General features: G+C 48.8%; 1 protein-coding gene across 3 annotated transcripts; it reads left to right on the top strand.

Moving 5' to 3' along the window:
* The first annotated feature begins 4,527 nt into the window (after positions 1–4,527).
* On the top strand, positions 4,528–18,625 carry PLAUR (plasminogen activator, urokinase receptor). Of its 3 annotated transcripts, none has more exons than XM_064489405.1 (8): positions 4,528–4,722; positions 4,984–5,070; positions 6,323–6,433; positions 7,573–7,716; positions 13,338–13,490; positions 14,050–14,184; positions 15,250–15,396; positions 16,287–18,625. In XM_064489405.1, exons 1-8 carry the CDS (start codon positions 4,662–4,664, stop codon positions 16,538–16,540), a joined length of 1,092 nt encoding a protein of 363 aa, XP_064345475.1. In that variant the 5' UTR covers positions 4,528–4,661; the 3' UTR covers positions 16,541–18,625. The 3 variants fall into 3 exon arrangements, with proteins under 3 accessions (XP_064345475.1, XP_064345474.1, XP_010979776.2); XM_064489404.1 differs by having other exon boundaries at positions 4,984–5,097; XM_010981474.3 differs by lacking the exon at positions 4,984–5,070 and having other exon boundaries at positions 4,533–4,722; positions 16,287–18,622.
* Positions 18,626–18,887: the final 262 nt, after the last annotated feature.

Genomic DNA, 18,887 nt, shown 5'->3' with positions numbered 1-18,887 from the left:
GTGGCTGCCACAGCAAAGTACCACCAAGGCGGGGGTGGGGGGAGCTTAAAACAACAGAAATATATTGTCTCACGATCTGGAGGCTGGAAGTCCAAAGTCAAGGTGTTGGCAGGACTGTGCTCTCTCTGAAACACAGGGATCCTCTCTGGCCCCTTACGAGCTTCTGGTGATTCTCTGGCTGCCTTGGGCTGGCAGCTCATAACTCCAACCTCTGCTTTCACCATCACATGGCCTTCTCCCTGTGTCTCTGTCTTCAGTGTCTGTCTTCTTATAAAGACACTGGTCATATTGGATTAGGGGCCCACCTCACTCTGCTATGACCTCATCTTGACTAATTACATCAGCAACAAACCTGTTTCCAAATAAGGTCACTTTCTGAGTACTTGGAGTTATGACTTCAACATCTTTCTTTCCTTCTTTCTTTCTTTCTTTTTTCCTTCCTTCCTTCCTTCGCTCCTTTCCTGGCAGGGGTGGGGGGGGGGTGGGCACACATTTTAACCCCTAATAGGAGCTCTTTACTCATTAGCAGCATTGGCCCCTGGATTGCAATGGTTATTTCTGCTATGGCAGCTAAGCAGTGGAACTTGAACTGCAACGTGCTGGAGGCAGGAGAACCTTTCTTTTCTGCACAAACTCAGCACATTTTTTTCCCTCTAGATTCCCTCTTCTTCCCAGGTCACCCCAACCCCATGAAGCCAGTGGGAAGCATGGCAAAGAGGACTGGTGGAGGACGGGATGGAAAGAGGCTGGGGGCTTCTAGCTCCTGGTTCTTGTCTGCCTGGGGCAGCGACACTCAGCATGGTGGTTATGATCGCGGGCGGCAGAGCCAGACTGCTTGGGTCCAAATCCTGACTCTATACTTACAAGTCATTATAGGCAAGTGGCTTAACCTCCTGTATTCGTTTGCTATTGTTGCTATGATAAATTACCACCAGCTTAGCGTCTAAAGCCACAAAAAATGTATTCTCTTACAGCACCGGAGGTCAGAAATCTGAAATGATTTAAAGGGCCAAAATCAAGGGGTTGACAGAGCCCTCCCTCCGGAGGCTGTAGGGGAACAATGGTCTTCTTACCTTTTGTCAGTAGAGCTCATGCTTAGCATGTATGAGGTCCCAGGTTCAATCCCCAGTATCTCCATTTAAAAAAGAAACAGATAAGCAACAAGTTCCTACAATATAGGACAAGGAGTTTTATTCAATATCTTGTAATAAGTTATAATGAAAAAGAATATGTATATATATATATATATATATATATATATATATATATATATATATATGACTGAATCACTTTGCTGTACACCAGAAACTAACACGAGGTTGTAAATCAACTATACTTCAATTTTAAAAATTGGTTAAATAAAAAATAAATAAAGTTCCCCCTTCAGGTCTCAGTTTCTCTGTCTGGAAAGTGGAGGAAGAAGGGTGTGGACTTCAGGGGTTTCCTGGCTCTGCCAATCCCGAGGGTGATTCCTCTTCTGTCCCCCGCTTTTACAGAGGAAAGCTGAGGCCCCAAGCGGATATGCCCCCCATTTAGGAGGTGATCAGGCCAGGATGGGAAAGCTCATGAGTGTTGCCTGTCAGGCCTCCTGGAGTTAGGGAGGCAATGGCCACAGACCTGCCCCCACAATCAGCCCAGGACAGAGATGGTCACTTCCTCAGGCAGGTGGCAAGAGGCTGAGGGGCTCTCGGATGAGCCTGCATGCGCATAGTATCCGTCAGTCTCTGTCTTTGCTTTTCTTTCTTTGAAGGCAAGTGGAGGTCATTCTCCATAACTCCATCTGTCAATCTCTCTCTCTCTCTCTCTGTCTCTCTGTCCTTCTATTTCTTGCTGTCTCTGTCTTCAGCTCTCAGTTGCTGTTTTCTCAGTCTCTGTCTCTGTCTCTGACTCTGTCCCTCTCAGATGTCCCCTATCTGTCCGTCTTTGGCCTCTTACTCTCTCACTGTCTCTCCTTTCCTGTCTCCCTCTGTCTGTGTCTCTGTTTCTCTTGATCTCTCTCCCTCTTTGTCTCTACACGAGAGTCTCCTCTCCTCAGCCCTGGGAAGCCCCCAAAACCTGGGGGCCTCCCTGGGGACCCAGCAGACAGGTAGGAGCCGGGTGAGGCCCAGGTGAGTCACGAGGAGGAGGGACGTTCCTGCCGCTTTTCTGGGATGAAGCACGGCCCAGCCTCCTGCCTGCGCCCTCCTGTAACACGTCACTGGGCCTCACAAGTGTGTGTCACTTGTGTGTGTGAGAGAGAACGAGTCAGAGAGAGACACGGACAGAGAGACAGAAAGAGACGGAAAGAAGAAACAAAGATACAGAGATAGAGGGACAGAGAGGGAGTGGGACAGAGTCAGAACGAGAGACAGGGATGGAGAGAGACAAAGCAAGACAGAGACAAAGAAAAAGATCAAAACAGAGAGGGAAAAAAGACAGACACAGACAGGGAGACAGATGGACGGATTTCGGGAGACCAGAGCAGCCTGGGTAGAGATGGGAAGGCTCCCAGACAGAGCTCTCATTCTCCCAACCAGGAAGGAAATTGCGGCCCAGAGCAGTGAGGTCATCCTGCCCGGAAGTGGTTAGTGCCAGACCACGCAGCTCTGTGTGTCTCCAGACCTGAACTTACCTTCCACTGAGAGACGCCACCACCCACCCCAGACCCATTTCATAGCTGGAAAAAGGCAGGATCCAGGGAGTGAAGCCACCCGCCCAAGGCCCCCCACGAGCAAGTGGGTGAGCTGAGTCTCAAACCCACCTGGACCAACACCCCATCTTTCTATCCCCCCACCTCATATGCATTAACATCCCCTGCAGTCTTCATGCCAGTCCCGGGAGGGGTCCCATTTTCCACATGAGGAAACTGAAGCTCGAGAAGGAGGGTATCTGTTGATCTAGGGTGATCCAGCTAGGGGGTCAGCATGACAACCGCCATCCTCAGACTATGACTTCTCACCTCCCTGCTCATCCCCCAGAGAGGAACTGCATGGCCAGAGTCTAGAGTCAGGCGCAACAACAATAGTGACGATGATTTTTTAAATTGAGCACGTACTATGCGGCAGGCGCCTCTTTTATGTCCCTAGCCCAACAGCCCTGGGAGGGAGGTACTGAGCTTTCCTTTCCAGATAATGGACTTGAGGCACAGAGAGGTTAAGTAACCTGTCCAAGGCCACACAGCTAATGAGTAGCTGAAATTTGAACCCTCACAGTCTGGTCCCAACCCCCACACTCTTAACCACTAAGCTATACTGCCTCTTAGAAGAGAGAATTTCTTTGGGATTTTTCTCACTTTATCTTAAAATGATTACCTTAAGGCTCTGATGAATTAGTAAGAATCACAATTGTATAATCATTACCATAGTGTAGACAGAGCTACTGTTTATTCACTGCCTACCACTGTGTCCCTCCTGATTCTGTTGCAGTCACACTGGCCTCTCTGCTGTCCCTAGATCTCATCAGGTCCACTCCCATGTCAGGGCCTTGGTACTGGCTATTTCCTCTCCCTAGAACTCTCCCTGGACCATCTGTCCGACTTCTTCCCTCACTACATTCAGTCTCTGCTCAAATGCCACCTCTTCAGGAAAGCCCTCCTGGATCACTTGGCTTAAAACCAACCTCGCCTCACTTGTACCCTTGCAGTAACTTCAGTCTGGTTTGTTTTTCTGCATTTTACTTATCACTGCCTGACAGCGATAGATTAGACAACGGGTGTTTACTCCCTACTGTCACAGTCACAAGGACAGGGATTTTGTTTCCTGCTGTGTTCCCAGCTCCTGGACCTGTGCCTGGCAGGTCCTCGGTAAATGTTGAAAGAATCTGTTGAGCCTTGCATATGGGCCAGTGACTGTTTCAGGCATTTAATTCAACTGCACTAAATTGCTCTGACTGGTTAGAAGCATCTTGAGAGGGATAGACTATTTTATTGTTTGCACTTCATTTTCCTTTTTAAAAAACTTATTCTGAATCTTTACAAACACAGAGGAGACAGGTAAGTTACTTTGATAAAAGTGATACAGATATTTTGCTATTTTGCCTTTCTTTTTTCCTAAAGTGTTTTAAGGGAAAGGCAGACATCAATGACATTCAACCTCTAAATATTTCAGTGAGCATCTGTAAAAAATAAGAAAAATTTTCCCGCATAACCACAAAACCATCATAACAGCAATACCTACTTTTTGGCTAAAGTGTTTTAAGGTAAACTGGAGCCATTATATTATTTCATCCCCAAATATTTCAGCGTCTAAAGGATTAAGACATTTTCCTACACAACCACAATACCATTATCCCTCCTAACGAAACTAACGAAAGCCCTATATGATCTAATAATCAGTCACAAATTTCCAGTAGGGAAGAGTTTTAATCCGAGGGCTGAGGTCCCTTGCCCATAGCAGGAAGAGAGAACAGAAAATTTGCACCCAGGCAGTCTATGACAGAGGTGACCACGGCCAACATGAGTCAGAGAGGAGCCGCCCCCCCCCCCCCCCCGACTCCAGGCTGGCCGCACCCTGAGAAGGAAGTTTTTGAGGAAGGAGGGAGGGTGCATGATAAACCACGCATCTGGGGCTGACTCGTTCTTTCGCAAAATTTCTGGGAGGAGCCCTCAGGGCCACAAAACTGTCTCCTTCGTGGGGCCAGACTGAGAGGTGCAGGGAGACCACGGAGAGGAGCAGCCGCCGGACATGGGCCGCCCGCCGCTGCTGCTGCCGCTGCTGCTGCTGTCAATTCAGGCCAGCATTCCAGGTAGGGGGTGGGGCCCGAATCCCAGGGGACAGGGTCCGATGGCCCGGAAGGGAGTGGGGAGGGGAGGGGAAGAGAGCTCAGAGTCTGATGAGTTGGAGAAGGGCGCAGTCTCCAGGCCCCCTTCCCTCCAACTCAAGTAATTCTCCTGCTGTCTGCAGCCCCACACGATACAGCACCTGGCACATAGCAGACATTCAGGAAGTAATAGATGAGTGAAGGCACTTAACAACCACGATTTAATGAGTGCGCTCTTTATTCTAGGCACTCTCCTAAGCGCCTTCCTTGCAATTTCGAACTTGGCAGGCGGAACAATTGAGCTCACAGAGAAGGAAACGGAGGCACAGAGAGGTGAACTAAGTGACCCGAGGTCACTGAGTAAGTGGGATTCTGACTCCGCAGAGGCTCCCACATCGCTCCTCACTATGTCTGATTCCGCCCCACCACCCCTCACCAACACACACACTGACACGCAGACACACTTGGAAGACAGAGCTCCTTATACAAAAGGGCTAACGAGAGTCAGGCTGAACGTGGCAGAGCCAGGCGCCGGGGACCCAAGCCTTGTCCTTCGAGGAGCCTTCCTTTTCACTGTCCTCTAGCCGACACGGCCCTCTCACTCCCTTTCTCTGGAAAATGTAAAAAGGTTTGAAAAACGAAAGGAAATAGAGAAGGAACTGTCAGGGCGGGGCGGGAGGTGGGGGAAGGGGCTGGGAGGTGGTTGGGTAATGAATAACTCGGAAAACTTTCCGGGCCGCGGGAGGCCAAGAACGAGTAATGACTCGGGAGGACTCTGAATTTGGAGTGGGGAAGGGACCACGGAGGAGCTCTGGTGCGCAGGAAAAGGCCTTGGGGCAGGGCTAGTGGGCGGGGCTATAGCACTGGGGCGGGGATAGTGGGCGGGGTCAGAATATTGGGGCGGAGCCAGTGGGCAGGGCTAATAGCTCGGGAACAGCTAGTCGGCGGGGCGAACACTGCAGAGGAGGCCACTTTAGTTGGGGTTAGAATCTCCGCAGGGCTCATGGGCGGAGTTAGAAGTTTGGCGCGAACTACTGGGTGGCGACAGAACGCTGAGGGGAGGCCACCAAGGGGAGTAGAACCTGTGGGCATTAGCGGGGGGCACCGGGAACGGGGGTAGAAGGTAAAGATCGACTGGAGTAGGTGAGGATAGGACACCCCGAGGAGAGCTCACGAGGCGGAATAGACCGAGAGAGGGCAGGTGGGGTTGGGGAAAGGACCTAAATGGGAGCAGGGCTAAAACGTCCAGACCTGCAGAGATGGTGGGGATCGGCCTTTCGGGATAGGTCCTGCGCGCAGACAGGATCACGGGGAAAACGTGCAGGGGCAGGAAGTAGGAAGGACCTGTGGGCCGCGAAGGAACGGTAGGGTAGAAGGCGGAGATAGAACGTTGGTCTAAAGATAGCCTGTAATTACAGCCCGCGGGAACCCAGCCTAGGAACCGAAGGGCGGGCAGAAGTGGAGCGTGAACCTGAGTGCACAGGGCCTGGAGACCTGATGCTGGTATCGGGGCTCCAGGGGGCGAGAGGCGGATCCTGGTGCGGAGCAATAACACCTGTCCTCTCCTCTCCTCTCTCTGCCTCAGCCTCCTGGGGCCTGCAGTGCATGCTGTGTAAAAGCAACGGGAATTGCAGGGTGGAAGAGTGTTCCCCCGGCCAGGACCTCTGCAGGACCACAATCCTGCGCATACGGGAAGGTGAGCTCCCCGACTCCAGCGTGGCAGAGAATGCCGAGTGACCAAGAAATCTTACCTCACAAGTAATAAGGGAAATGCGCATGAAAATGACAAGGAGACCCGTTTCAGGCACACCAAATCGACAAGCGCTTAAAAATCTGACAATACTGAGGTCAATGAGGATGTGGTGCTGCCAACCCTGCTATTAGGAGGGTAAATTGGTGCATCCACCAAACAGAGCGATGTGGCAATGTCTGGTACAGATAAAGATTAGCATACCCTACAGCCAGCCGCTGGACTCCTAGGAATATAGAGACCTCAAGCACCTTGGCCACCCGTGACCAGAGACACATCTAGAAGAATGTTTTTTAGCAATAATGTTTGTAATATGGAAAACTGGAGACACCCTGAAGTCAGGCTTTAGCAGAGGAGAAACATGACGGTATAATCACACATTTTATACCCACAGCAGCTTAAATGAAGGAATTAGGGCTGCAGGTTAAACATAGATACTTCCCAAAAACATAAAGTTGAGAGAGAAAAAAGCATGTTGCAGAATCTGATACCTTTTAATATAAATAGTATAGATCAACAAAAAAAGTAAACAATATACAAATAAACAATAGTATATACTGTTAAGTATACATGGTATGAGAGTTACCTACACCTTCGGACAGGGCATAAAGGGAATGGGATTTGGGGAGGTAAGCAGGAGGCTTTAAGTATCTTTTAAATTTGGTATCTTGTTTTAAAAAAATCTGAAATAAATATAAGCAAAATGATAATATTTTATAAAGTTTGATGATGAATGCACAATATTTATAATATCATTCTTTAATACTTTTTGGTAAGCTTGAAGCATTTTCCTTTAAAGATTCCTATTTGAGGCATCTCCCTGTCAAGTTGACCAAGTTGGAAGGGAGGGGTTGATGGATCGAGAAGGTCCCAGGGATAGGGTTGTCACTAAGAGAAAGTAGGCTCCCAGTGTAGAGGGGTGGGGGAGAGGGTGGATAACTCTAGAAAAGACAGAGTTGGACTCAAGCTAGAGGAGAGGATTGGTAGGGGTCAGCCCTGGGAGTGGGTGACCTTATAACCAAGAGTGTCAGAGGCTGGTTGGGCCCAGAGGAGCCTCTGGAGTGACAAAGAGACTTCCCTCACAGGAGATGAGGAGCTGGAGGTGGTGGAGAGAGGCTGTGCCCACCCAGAGAAAACCAACAGGACCATGAGCTATCGGATAGACATGCAGATCATCACCCTTACAGAGTTCATCTGTGGGTCAAACTTGTGTAACCGGCCCAAACCGAGTGAGTATGGCAGCCCTGGCCCTCCCCAACCCCAAACCATCTCCAACCCAGCCTCACCATCATCCTGGTCCTGTCCCCAATCCTAGGCTACCCCAACCCCAACTCCATGCCTTACCCCACTGCCAACTCCAACTCAAACCTTTCCTTATCCCAAACACATCTCCAGCCTGGCTCCATCCCCATCCTTGGCCCCAACTCAACCTCACTTTCAATCCCATCCCCAACTTCATTTTACTGTCAACATTCTCCAACTCATACCTGTCCTCCTTCCAAACACATCTCTAACCCCATCCCCTAATCAACCCCACCTCATCTCAGACTGTCCCCAATCCCTCTCCCAACTGCAGACTCACCTCCATCCCTAATCCTATCCCATCCCATATGTGTTTTACGTGTGTGTGTGGTTGTTATGCATAAGAGGCAACACCTGCCTTTAAGAAGCTACACACACACACATACACACACTCAAAAGGTAAGTGAGGTATCTCACTGATGTTTTGCCATCTAATTTTTTTCATGGGACAGGAGATGGTTCAGGCAGTAGGTGCTTAGTTTCTTGATCCCTTAAGAAGGGACCAAGATACAAAGACCAGAGAGATACCAGCGACTGAAAGTCCTTAAGGGAAGTAAAAAAAGGAGGGAATCAGACAGGGTGCTGTGGGCTTGGGAAGTCCCCGGGAATACACGATCCTTGAGTTGGGTGGTGAAAAATGATGTCAAGAAAGTTCACAAAGCCTTTGATTGTTTCATGGATTTAGGCTCTGGTCAGTTTAAGAAAAAGACTACAAAAGGCTCAAATTTCCCCAAATTCTCACAAGAGAGGAAGGGTGGGGAAAGAATGGACCCTTGTTGCCTGGTCAGGCTGAGATTCCTCTTTCTGGCCCTAGTGAGGAAGGAAATAGGTGAGAAAGCCAGTCTCGTCACAATGACATCAGTAAGCAGAGTGACTTCATCTATGCTGGGTTTTTGTTTGTTCCTCATCCCTCCTGACTCTGTTTGATTTTCATTCATCCTAACCTCAAACTTTCATCTGTTGGTGGGGACTGATTCAGACGTTTGTTTTCAAGGAAGTGACAAGACAGAGGATGCCAGCTTCCTCTCCCTGTTAGATGTGCTGAAGGAAAGCACTAACATTGAGTCTAAGTAATACTTGTAACCAGAGATCATAGTCCAAATATTTAACAGTCCTGGGCATTGCAGAAGGCGTTGACCAAGCATAACAGGCTCCCCTGGAGCCTCCTGCTGGGTCTGGTGTGGGTCTCAGGGACATGTGGGTTTTAAAGAGAGTTGGGTGTGGTCAAGGGTCCACCAAGGAGCTTGGGCAGCAGCTGTTAATTCAGTAATTTAACAACTGATAAACCTAGATCAGCCCCATTTCTAATGCCATCGTACCCTGCTTGTGGTGACTAGAAGGTTGGTTAAACCGCATCCTGCCCTTATGTGATACTGGGGACACAGCAAGACCAAGGCAGCCTTGGGCCCCATGGTCCACTGTGTTTTTGGGTATGTGTGTGGGGGGAGGGTGGTGGTAACAGACTCATCACCAGACAGTGACTGCCCAGATGATTCAGAGCTGGGATAGGGGAGCACAGGCAAAGGGGTCAGGACCATGATCAGGGAAACAGACCAGAGAGGTCAGAGATGTAACAGGGAAGCACAGTTCAGGGCTGAGATAAGGGAAACAGAGGCCCGAGTGATCAGGGCTCAGATGAGTGAAGAGTAAGGGCTGTGGACCCTAGGGGAGATACTTGATTCAGGTCAGGGAAGGTTTCCTACAGGAAGCATCAGCTAACCTAGATCTTGAGGGATGAGTAGGAGGCAGACTGATCAAAAGACAAGGGAAAGGATTTTTCAGACGGAGGGAGCAACAGATACAGAGGCCCAGAGGTGGGTGAAAGTAGCATGGCTGGAGGAAGGGAAAGATGGGACAAGAGGAACTGATGAAATTGGTGAGGTCACATTACATAGGACCTTCTAGGCTGTGGTGGGAAATAGAGATTTCATCTGGGGAACAGTAGGAGGTCATGAAAGGGTTTAAATAGAGTGTGCCTAGATCCTGTTCGTATTTTTGAGCAAATTATTCTGACCTCTGAGTGGAAGATAGATTGCAGGGAAGCAATGATGGAAAGCGGGTAAATGAGAGAGGACCAACTTGGAGGTAGGTGAGATTGTCCAGATAAAGAAAAAAGTGTCCGCTGTGCCCATGGAGAGAAGTGCACGGATTTAAGGGCTATTTAGCAGGTAGATAAGCAGGACTTTGCGATGGATTAGACGTAAGGAGTTGGTTTGCAGTTCTGGTCATGTGGAGTCACTTGTATCGGACCAACCCCCTTGCCAATAACAGCTATAAACCCTGGACAAACTATAAACAATTTTTTTTTTTGGTTGGGGAAGTAATTAGTTTGTTTTTTTTTAACGAAGGTACTGGGGATTGAACCCAGGAACTCATGCCTGCTAAGCACACACTCTACCACTGAGCTATACCCTCCCCTGCCTCCCCATAAACAATTATTGAAGTAACTCAAGAGCAGCAAATGAAGAAAGGAAGTGGCGGTGCTCCAATCTTTGAAATAAGGGAAGCACAGAAGTTGCATTCCACAGACAAGCTGGCTTTTTCCTTGAGTGCACTTTCCAACTCGCTGCTGTGGAAGGGAAATAGAACACAAATAGAAAACGATCGTTGCTAGACTGAGAAGGCAGAGGTTGGAGTCTGGGGCTGCCAGAGTGTCTGGAAAAATGAGAAGTAAAATCCTAGAATGCATGGCACCACAGGAAAGGGAGTCCCCAAATCTGCAAATTTCCTTCAGTGCATTGGCAAGCTGTACATGCATAGGGTGAGACTCCAAGAAACTCTACAGAAAATAGTCTCTGGGAAGCTACAGAACTGAGCAGAGACTCCAGCAGGCATATGATGCTGGGGGAACGAAGTTGCCAAGTTGGAAAGAGAGGTCTCGGGCTTTCCTCTGAGACCACGTGCTAGGAGTTAGGGCAAAACTGAAATAGACCAGACCCCAAAATGCCTACATCTAATCTTTGACAGGAATAAAACTGAATCCTCTTTGGAAGAAGATAACATCATTTAGAGCCGTGACAAATTGTCATCTATGTCTGGCATCTAATCAAAACATACAAGATATCCTGAAGAAAATAGAAAGAACCAGCTGACCAGAAACCAAGAGAAAAATCCCACAGTAAAAACAGACATATCATGAATCAGATATTGGAGTTACTAAACAGGGAACTTTAAAATAGCGATGATCAACATAATCAAGAAAACAGAGGAAAGGATAATTTTTAGTGGATATCTGGAATCCATTTTTAAGATGAGTCAAACAGGAAACAGAGAACAGTGACTAAAATTAAGAACTCAATAGATGGGCTTCGTGAAGATCAGAAACAGCCAAGCAAAAGGATTACAGAACTTGAAGACAGGGAAGTGGGAGTATCCAGACTGATGCCTAGATATGGAGGATCAAGGAGTCTGCCAGGTTTCTACCCTGGGGGACTGGATGAGACCATCTCAGAGGTGTGGAATTCAGGAGAAGGAGCGATTTGGAGAAGATGGAGAGTCCCGTTTGGGGCATATAGAGATTCAGGTGTTTGACGGACGGCCAGGAGACCTCCAGGAGGCACTTGGGGGTACAGGTGTGGGGATGTGAAGGCCGCCATTTTGGCAATAATGGTAATTCATGCTTCCATTTTCATGGGAGTTCACGTGAGAGGACATGGGTTGTTGGCCTTTCAGTTTTATTCTTCTTTTGGGGATGGTTGGTGAGAAAGATTTGGCTTTGGCTATAAATGATTCACCGGATTACAGCTGCTGGCCTGCCAGTTGAGAGCCTTGGCAGAGACAGCCCTCTAATTTCTCTAAGACTTGGCCCAAACTCAACTTGGACATCTGGGGTCAGGAAGGGGAGGGCATGCCAGGCTTTAGAGCAGTGTGAGCCAAGACCTGGGCAGAGGAATGACTGGTGTTTCCAGGGAAAATTAACTCTTAATCCACTTGGCCTGGATTGGGAGGTCTGTGTGAGAGGCCAAGTTATCACAGCTCCATCACATGAAGCTTTGACCTCTGACACAATTGGGTAGTGTTTTAATTATCTATTGCCACAAAACTTAAAAAAATAAGCATTATTATTTCACAAAGGTTTTGAAGGTCAAGAATCTGGGAGTGGTTTAGCTAGGCAGTTCTGGATCTTTCATGAGGTTGTAGTCAGGGTTTGACAGTGGGCTGCAGTCATCTGAAGGTGCCCAAGGTAGTGTCTCTCACGTGGATGATCTGCACCCATGGCTTTGGCCAAGGCCTCTGTTCTTCACCACATAGACCTCACGGTGGGGCTGCTTAAGTGTCCTTACAACATGGCAGCAGCTGTTCTCCCCCAGAGCAAGTGATTGAAGAGAGAGCCATGCAGATGTGGTGATGTCTTACATGATCTAGCGCAGAAGTCACACATGTCATATCCACAATATCCTATTAGTTCCACAGGTCTGGTCAGCTCTATTCTTTTCTTGTTTTTAATTTATTAAGCAGCTGTTTTATTTTATTTTGGGGGTTTTGGGGGGAATAATTAGTTTTTTTTTAATTAATTTATTTTTTAATGGAGGTACTGGGGATTGAACCCAGGACCTTGCGCATGCTAAGCACGCACTCTACCACTGAGCTATACCCTCCCCTGAGCTCTATTCTTTATTGGAAGGGACTACACAAGGGCACAGGTATAAGGAAGCAGGGATCATTGGGGGTCATCTTGGAGGTTGGCTATCCCAGGGAACAACATAAGGGTTTTAAGGAATTGTTCATTCATTCATTCATTCATTCATTTAACAAATATTTATTGAAGATCATGGCCCTGGCCCCTGTGCTGGGTCATGTTGGGACATAGTAGTGACCAAGACAGCCCTGGCCCTACCCTCCTGGGATGGACTCCAATAAGGGAAACAGACTTGGCACCAGACAGGGATGACCCAGAATGGGCAGGGCTGGAAATGGGGAGCCCAGTAGGGCACCTGATCCAGCCTGGGAGGTCGAGGAGGGCTTCTTGGAGGAGGTGAAATTGGAGAAGATGACCCCTGAAGAATGAGTAGGAGATAGGGAGAGTGTTCTAGGCAAAGGCAACAGCAGATGCAAAGGCTGGATGACACGCAGCAGATACACTCGGGGACTGAGGGAAGTCAGTGTGGAGCAGAGTCTGAGGGGGTAGTGGAGGTAGATGAGGCAGGAAAGGTGGCCAGGACCCAGCCTTTGATGGGCCTTGAATGCTACACTGAGTTTCTTGGATTTAATTCTGAGAGCACTGGGGACCCATGGAGGGGTTTTGAGCAGAGGAGAAGCAGGGTTGGATTTGAGTATTAGAAGCATCCTTCTTGGGCCATGTGGGATGCTCTGGGGTGAGAAGGGCAAGAATGGAAACCAGGAGGCCAGAGAGGAAGCTGGTTTTGAAGGAGGTCTGACCTGATCATGAAGCTGGAAAGGAGGGGATGGATTCTAGAAAGTTTCAGGAGATGGAGTGGGCGGAACTTGATGACTGGCTGAAGGGTGGGATAAGGAGGAACTGATGCTGAGGGAGCTGGGTCTCTAGGGCTCTTCCCAGAGTCTTACCCTCCTGCTCCTCCCCAAACAGGTCGGCCTCCTCTCTTTCCTCGAAGGCGTTACCTCGAATGTTCTTCCTGTGCCTCATCAGACCTGAGCTGTGAGAGGGGCTGGGACCAGAGCCTGCAGTGCCACAACCCTGGAGAACAGTGCCTGGAGGTGGTAACTCACCGGAGCCTAGAAGGTGGGTCCCAACTTGCCAATCCACGCCTCCCTGCTTTGATCCTCCCCAAGGCTGCACTAAACAACCCCAAAATAACAGGGATTTAAGCAAGGTACAAAGTTAGTACTCACACAAAAGATCCAGTGATAGGAAGTCCAGGGCCACTAGGACCGTTCCACAGTCACCAGGAATCCAGGTGCCTTCTCATTTCTTACATATTGCTTCCATTCTCAAGATTGCCTCATAGTCCAACATGGCTGCTGGAACTCGAGGTCTCAAGATCAAGTTCCAGGAAAGAGGAAGGGGAAAAGAAGGGGCAAAAAAGGGGCATACCTCCTTTTGTAACAATTCTCCTTTCTGGAAGTCCCATAAAACTTTTCTACTGTAGATCACACTGACCAGAATTTAGCCACATGGAGGCTGGAAATTGCATCTTTTGGCTGGAATATATGGCTGCCCCAAAGAAAATGAGGGTCTTACAATGAAGGATGAAGCAGAGGACAGACAGTCAACTGCTGCAGTGGGCAAATCCAGTCTCAGCCCACATTAGCAATCTGACCTCCTCCTCTGCCCCCTACAGAGAGTCCAAGGGATGAGCGCCACACCCGAGGCTGCGGCAACCTTCCAGGATGCCCAGGCCCAACCGGCTTCCACAATAACCATACCTTCCACTTCCTGCGGTGCTGCAACACCACAAAATGCAATGGGGGCCCAGGTAAGAGTCAGGAGATCCCCGGGATCGGGGCAAGGAGGTATGCTCAGGCTGACTGCTGCTCGCTGGCAGGCAAACCCTCCTCTCTGTTTCCTTCTCTGAAAAATGGACCTATCAAGCCCTCCCTCAAAGAAGGATTCTGTGAGAAATTCAATGAAACTAGCAAATCTTCATGAATACCCATGCTTTATGCCCCTACATCCTCTTCAGTCCTTCCACGGCTCACCACCTGGTCCAAGCCACCATGGCCTCCCACCTAGATTGCTGCAGTGACCTCCTTGCTGGTCTTCCTGCTGCCTCTCCTGCAATGTTCAACACAGCTGCAAGAGTGGTTTTTTTTTTTTTTTTAATGTAAATCAGATCATGTCACTCTCCTTCTGCAAACACTTCAATGACTTCCCCTTGCTTTTAGAATGAAACCCAAAGGCTCTCCTAGATCCTATGTCTGCCTCATGGTCTTCATTTCATTTCTACAACTGCCAAATTCCATCCTGCCTCATGGCCTTTGCACATGCAGTACCCTGACACACAATCTTCCCCAGGAGTTCACCTGACTGGCTCCTTCTCATTTGTTGAGTCTCAGCTTTAAAGCGTCATCCTCAGGGAAAACTTCCCTATCTCTGCCCTCCAGTATCATCTATATCATTTGTGTTACTCTGTCTCTATAAACTAGTACTGTCCAACAGAACTTTCCACGGTGATGGAAAGGTTCTATATCTGTACTGTCCAATATGGCAGCCCTGGCCACCTATGACTACTGATTTCAATTTAAATGTAAACAACCACTTGGGGCTGGTGGCTATCATATTGGACAGTGTAGCTCTAAATTGTAAGTCCTCTGAAGGCAGGGACTGTTTTGTCTTACCCAGTACCTGGATAAATACGGGTGAGTGGGGAGCTGGGAGTTGGGATTTCTCTCACAGGCCCTAGAGAACCCTCCAAAGAGGGTGCTGTTCAAATGCCTGACCACAAGGGGGCTGCACGACATCGCGCGCGTGCTGGGGAGGTAACGCTGTGAACGCTCTGTGCTAATTTACGTGGTTTCTGGGTCACTTGTCTTCTCCCAAGTCCTGGAGCTTCAAAACCTGCCACTGAATGGTTTCCAGTGTTACAGCTGTGAGGGGAATAGCACCCATGGATGTTCCTCCGAAGAGACTTCCCTCACTGAATGCCGAGGTCCCATGAATCAATGTCTGGAAGCCACAGGCACTAATGGTGAGGCCCTTTAAGAGGCTGGGAGAGGATGCTTCGTGGAGGGGCGGGGGTTCTGCAAGAGGTTAACTTCCCGTTAAGCTGGACTTAATTGACGTGGACCTTCCTGTTGGAAAAGGTAGGACTTCTTTCAGGAGGGTGCAAAGAGTAGTAAGGAATTAGGACTTGTTCATTGGAAAATGGTCATTTCGGCCACAGAGATGTGGACTTCTTGGGGGTGGGGCTTCCCGTAGGTGGGCGGGCCTTCCTGCGGACTTGGTGGGATTCCATCCCACGAAATCCTGGGCGGGTTCTAATATTCCAGGGGTTCTCAAGCTTTTGGGTCTCAAAACGCCTTCGTGCTCTTAAAAATTATTGTTTGTGTCAGTTATACCGATACATATTTACTGTATTCAAAATTAAAACTGAGAGATTTTGAAAGATGTATTTATTCATTTTAAAGAACAATTGAAAACTCATTGCGTGAGAGCGTAACATATTTTTATGGGGGTTGGGGGAAGACATTTTCCAAAATAAAAAAACTGAACGAGAAGACTGGCATTGTTCTGCCATGTTGCAATCTCTTTAACATCTGGCTTAATAGAAGACAGCTGGATTCTTCTGTCTGCTTCTCATGTCTTGTCTGTTGCAAGATCGCATGTCTTGAGGTTTCTGGGAAACCCTATTGTATACTTGTGAGAGCAAAAAAAGTCATATGACGTTTTAGCATTATTATGAGAATACTTTTGACTTCGCAGATCCCCTGGAAGGGTCAGAGGGAACCCCAGGGGGTCCCGGGACCATACTTAGAACTGTTGCTTTCTCTGGGCAGCATTCACAAGGTGGCACGTCGCCCAGGGATTCCAGGCCAGGCCCGAGAGCTGGGAGCCTCACACGATCTTCTCTCTCCTCAGGGCTGGGGAACCCAAGCTACACCATAAGAGGTTGTGCAGCCCCCTCCTGGTGCCAAGACCTCCAGGTGGCTGAAGCCTTCGGCCTCACCCATGTCAACGTCTCATGCTGTACCGGAAATGGCTGTAACAATCCAGCCCTGGACATCCAGCCCCGCATTGGGGGCGCCCACCAGTCTGGCCCTGCTCACCTCAACCTCATTGTCATCCTGCTTGTGACAGCCCGACTCTGGGGAGGCGTTCTCCTCTGGACCTGAACCCAAACCCCACATTCCTCCTGCCCTGGCTGGATCCAGGGGTCCCCTTTGCTCTTCCCTCAGCTCCCAGCCAAGCAGACTTGCTGTGTGACCTCAGGCCAGTATGCTGCCCTCTCTGGGCCTTAGTTTTCCCAGCTGTCAAAACCCCTATCTCATAGAGCTGTGAGAACCAGAGGAGAAAAGCTAGAGAAGGCTGTGGGCCAGCAGGTGAGAGCTCTTATGATGATTAATATTGTTGCCTCTATCGTTATTATTAATTAATATTTGTTTTATTTAATGTTTTATACTTAAATAAAGATTTTTTGTACCAGTGAACAAGGCCAGATCTGCCCTTCTCCATAGACGATGAGTGAGTGGCACCTTTCCTCAGGCTCCTAGAATTAGGGGTCACATTGTAGGACCCAGGCATTCAAGGCCCCAGCTTTGGAAGCTATCCCATGTAAGTTTCTGCCCTAAGCTGTTCCCACCTCTATTTCTGGGCTCCAGATGCAACCTTCCAACTCACTCACCCAAGCACTAACCTTCTAGTCTCTTCTCCCAAACTCGAAAGGTCAAGACTACTTTGTCCTAAGGAGATGTGACTGCATTTCCTGGGGGGCTCTGAGACAGGAGATCAAATAGGACATAACCCCTGGATGCCCTGCAACGGGGAGTAAGGACAGAACTACATTTCCCTGCTGCTCTGGGGGCAAGAGATAAAGGCTGGGCTGTATTTCCTAGGATGCCCTCAGACTGACTGAGAAAAGGACAGAACTAGCATTTCAATGGTACTCTTTGAGCGCAACATTGAAGAATGGGTGTTTCCCATGATTTGCTGAGGCAAACCCACAGAGACAAAAAAAATTATGTTCCCATGAGCCCAATGGCATATGAAGAAAAGGACATTTTCCATGGTATCTGGGGGCAGATGAGGGACAACGTTTCTTTTTAGGATCTCCTCCAAACAAGTGCCCCCAGCTGTCATTGTGGTAGCTTAAAGAGGTGGGGTCGATATCTCCGCCTCTTGAACATGAGTGGTTCTGTGACAGCTTTGGCCAATGGAATGTGGTGGAAGTTATGCGACGCCACACTCTGCGCCCAGGCTTTAAGAAACTGTCCAGCTCTGGGGAAGCCAGCTGCCACATCAGCATCCTTCTGCCCTGCTCTGAGGACACCCAAGCTACTTGTGCACGGACGCCCACTGGAGAGAGAGCCCGAGATGTTCCAGCCATCTCAGCCCAGGCACCAGCCAAGTGGGCGCAGGAGCAACCCTGAACACGGCAACCTCGGCAGATGTAACGTGCAGGAGACCTGGGAAACCCAACTGTTCTCATTTCCTGCGGCCGCCATGATAAGTTACTACCAACTTACAGATGAGGTGGCTTCAAACAACAGAAATTTATTCTCTCAGACTTCCAGATGCTAGAAGTCCGAAATCAAGGTGTTGGCAGAGCCATGCTCCTTCTAAAATCTCTGGGGAAGAATCCTTCCTGGCCTCTTCCTTGCTTCCGGGGGTTTTGCCGATGGTCCTTGGTGGTCCTTGTCTTGTGACTCCAGTCTCCACCTGTGTCATCACATGGCCTTCTTTTCTGTGAATATGGCTGTGTGTCTCCAAATCTCTCTCCCCTTATCAGGATACCAGCATTGGATTTAGGGGCCCACACTAATCCAGTAGGACCTCAACTGTTTTTTTTTAATGGAGGTACTGAGGGTTGAACCAGGACCTCATTCATGCTAAGCACGCAGTCTACCACTGAGCTATACTACCCGCCTCAGTATGACCTCATCTTAATCACATCTGCAAAGACCCTACCTAGTTCCACATAAGGTCACATTCATAGAACCTGGGTGTTAGGGTTTTAACATATATTTTGGGGAGACACAATTCAACCTGCAACATCAGGCAACAGCCAGAACCAAGGTTTCAGATCTGTGGCCCCAGATGAATTAGCCTGTCCATCTCCAGCTGTGGAAGGCAGCCCATTTTGGCCCCAGTCCACTGTGGAGCAGATAGGCACTGATCCCACTGTGCCTCGCTCAAATTCCCAACCCACAGAATCACAAAATAAAGAGGTTATAGTTTTACAAGGTGGAGTTTGGGGGTATTTTCTTATGCTGCAGTGGTTGGCTGGAACAGTCACTTGCTTGGGGGAGTTTTTTGACTAATTTTCCCCACTCCATACAGGGCAGGGCCTTTCATTTGCTCACTACTGTATTCCCAGTACCTAGAATAGTGCCCAGGATACAGCAGGTGATGCAGAAAGGAAGGAGGGAAGGAAGGAAAGACCACATCTCCTATGGTATCTTATGACAAAACCTGGGCTAGGGCTATATCTCCCTTGATGCTCTAAGGCAGAGATGAGGCTAA

Source organism: Camelus dromedarius, chromosome 9, assembly GCF_036321535.1.
Source record: "Camelus dromedarius isolate mCamDro1 chromosome 9, mCamDro1.pat, whole genome shotgun sequence".
Lineage (NCBI taxonomy): Eukaryota > Metazoa > Chordata > Mammalia > Artiodactyla > Camelidae > Camelus > Camelus dromedarius.
The sequence above is the reverse complement of the archived record's forward strand: the minus strand, read 5'-3'. Positions and strand labels throughout refer to the sequence as shown.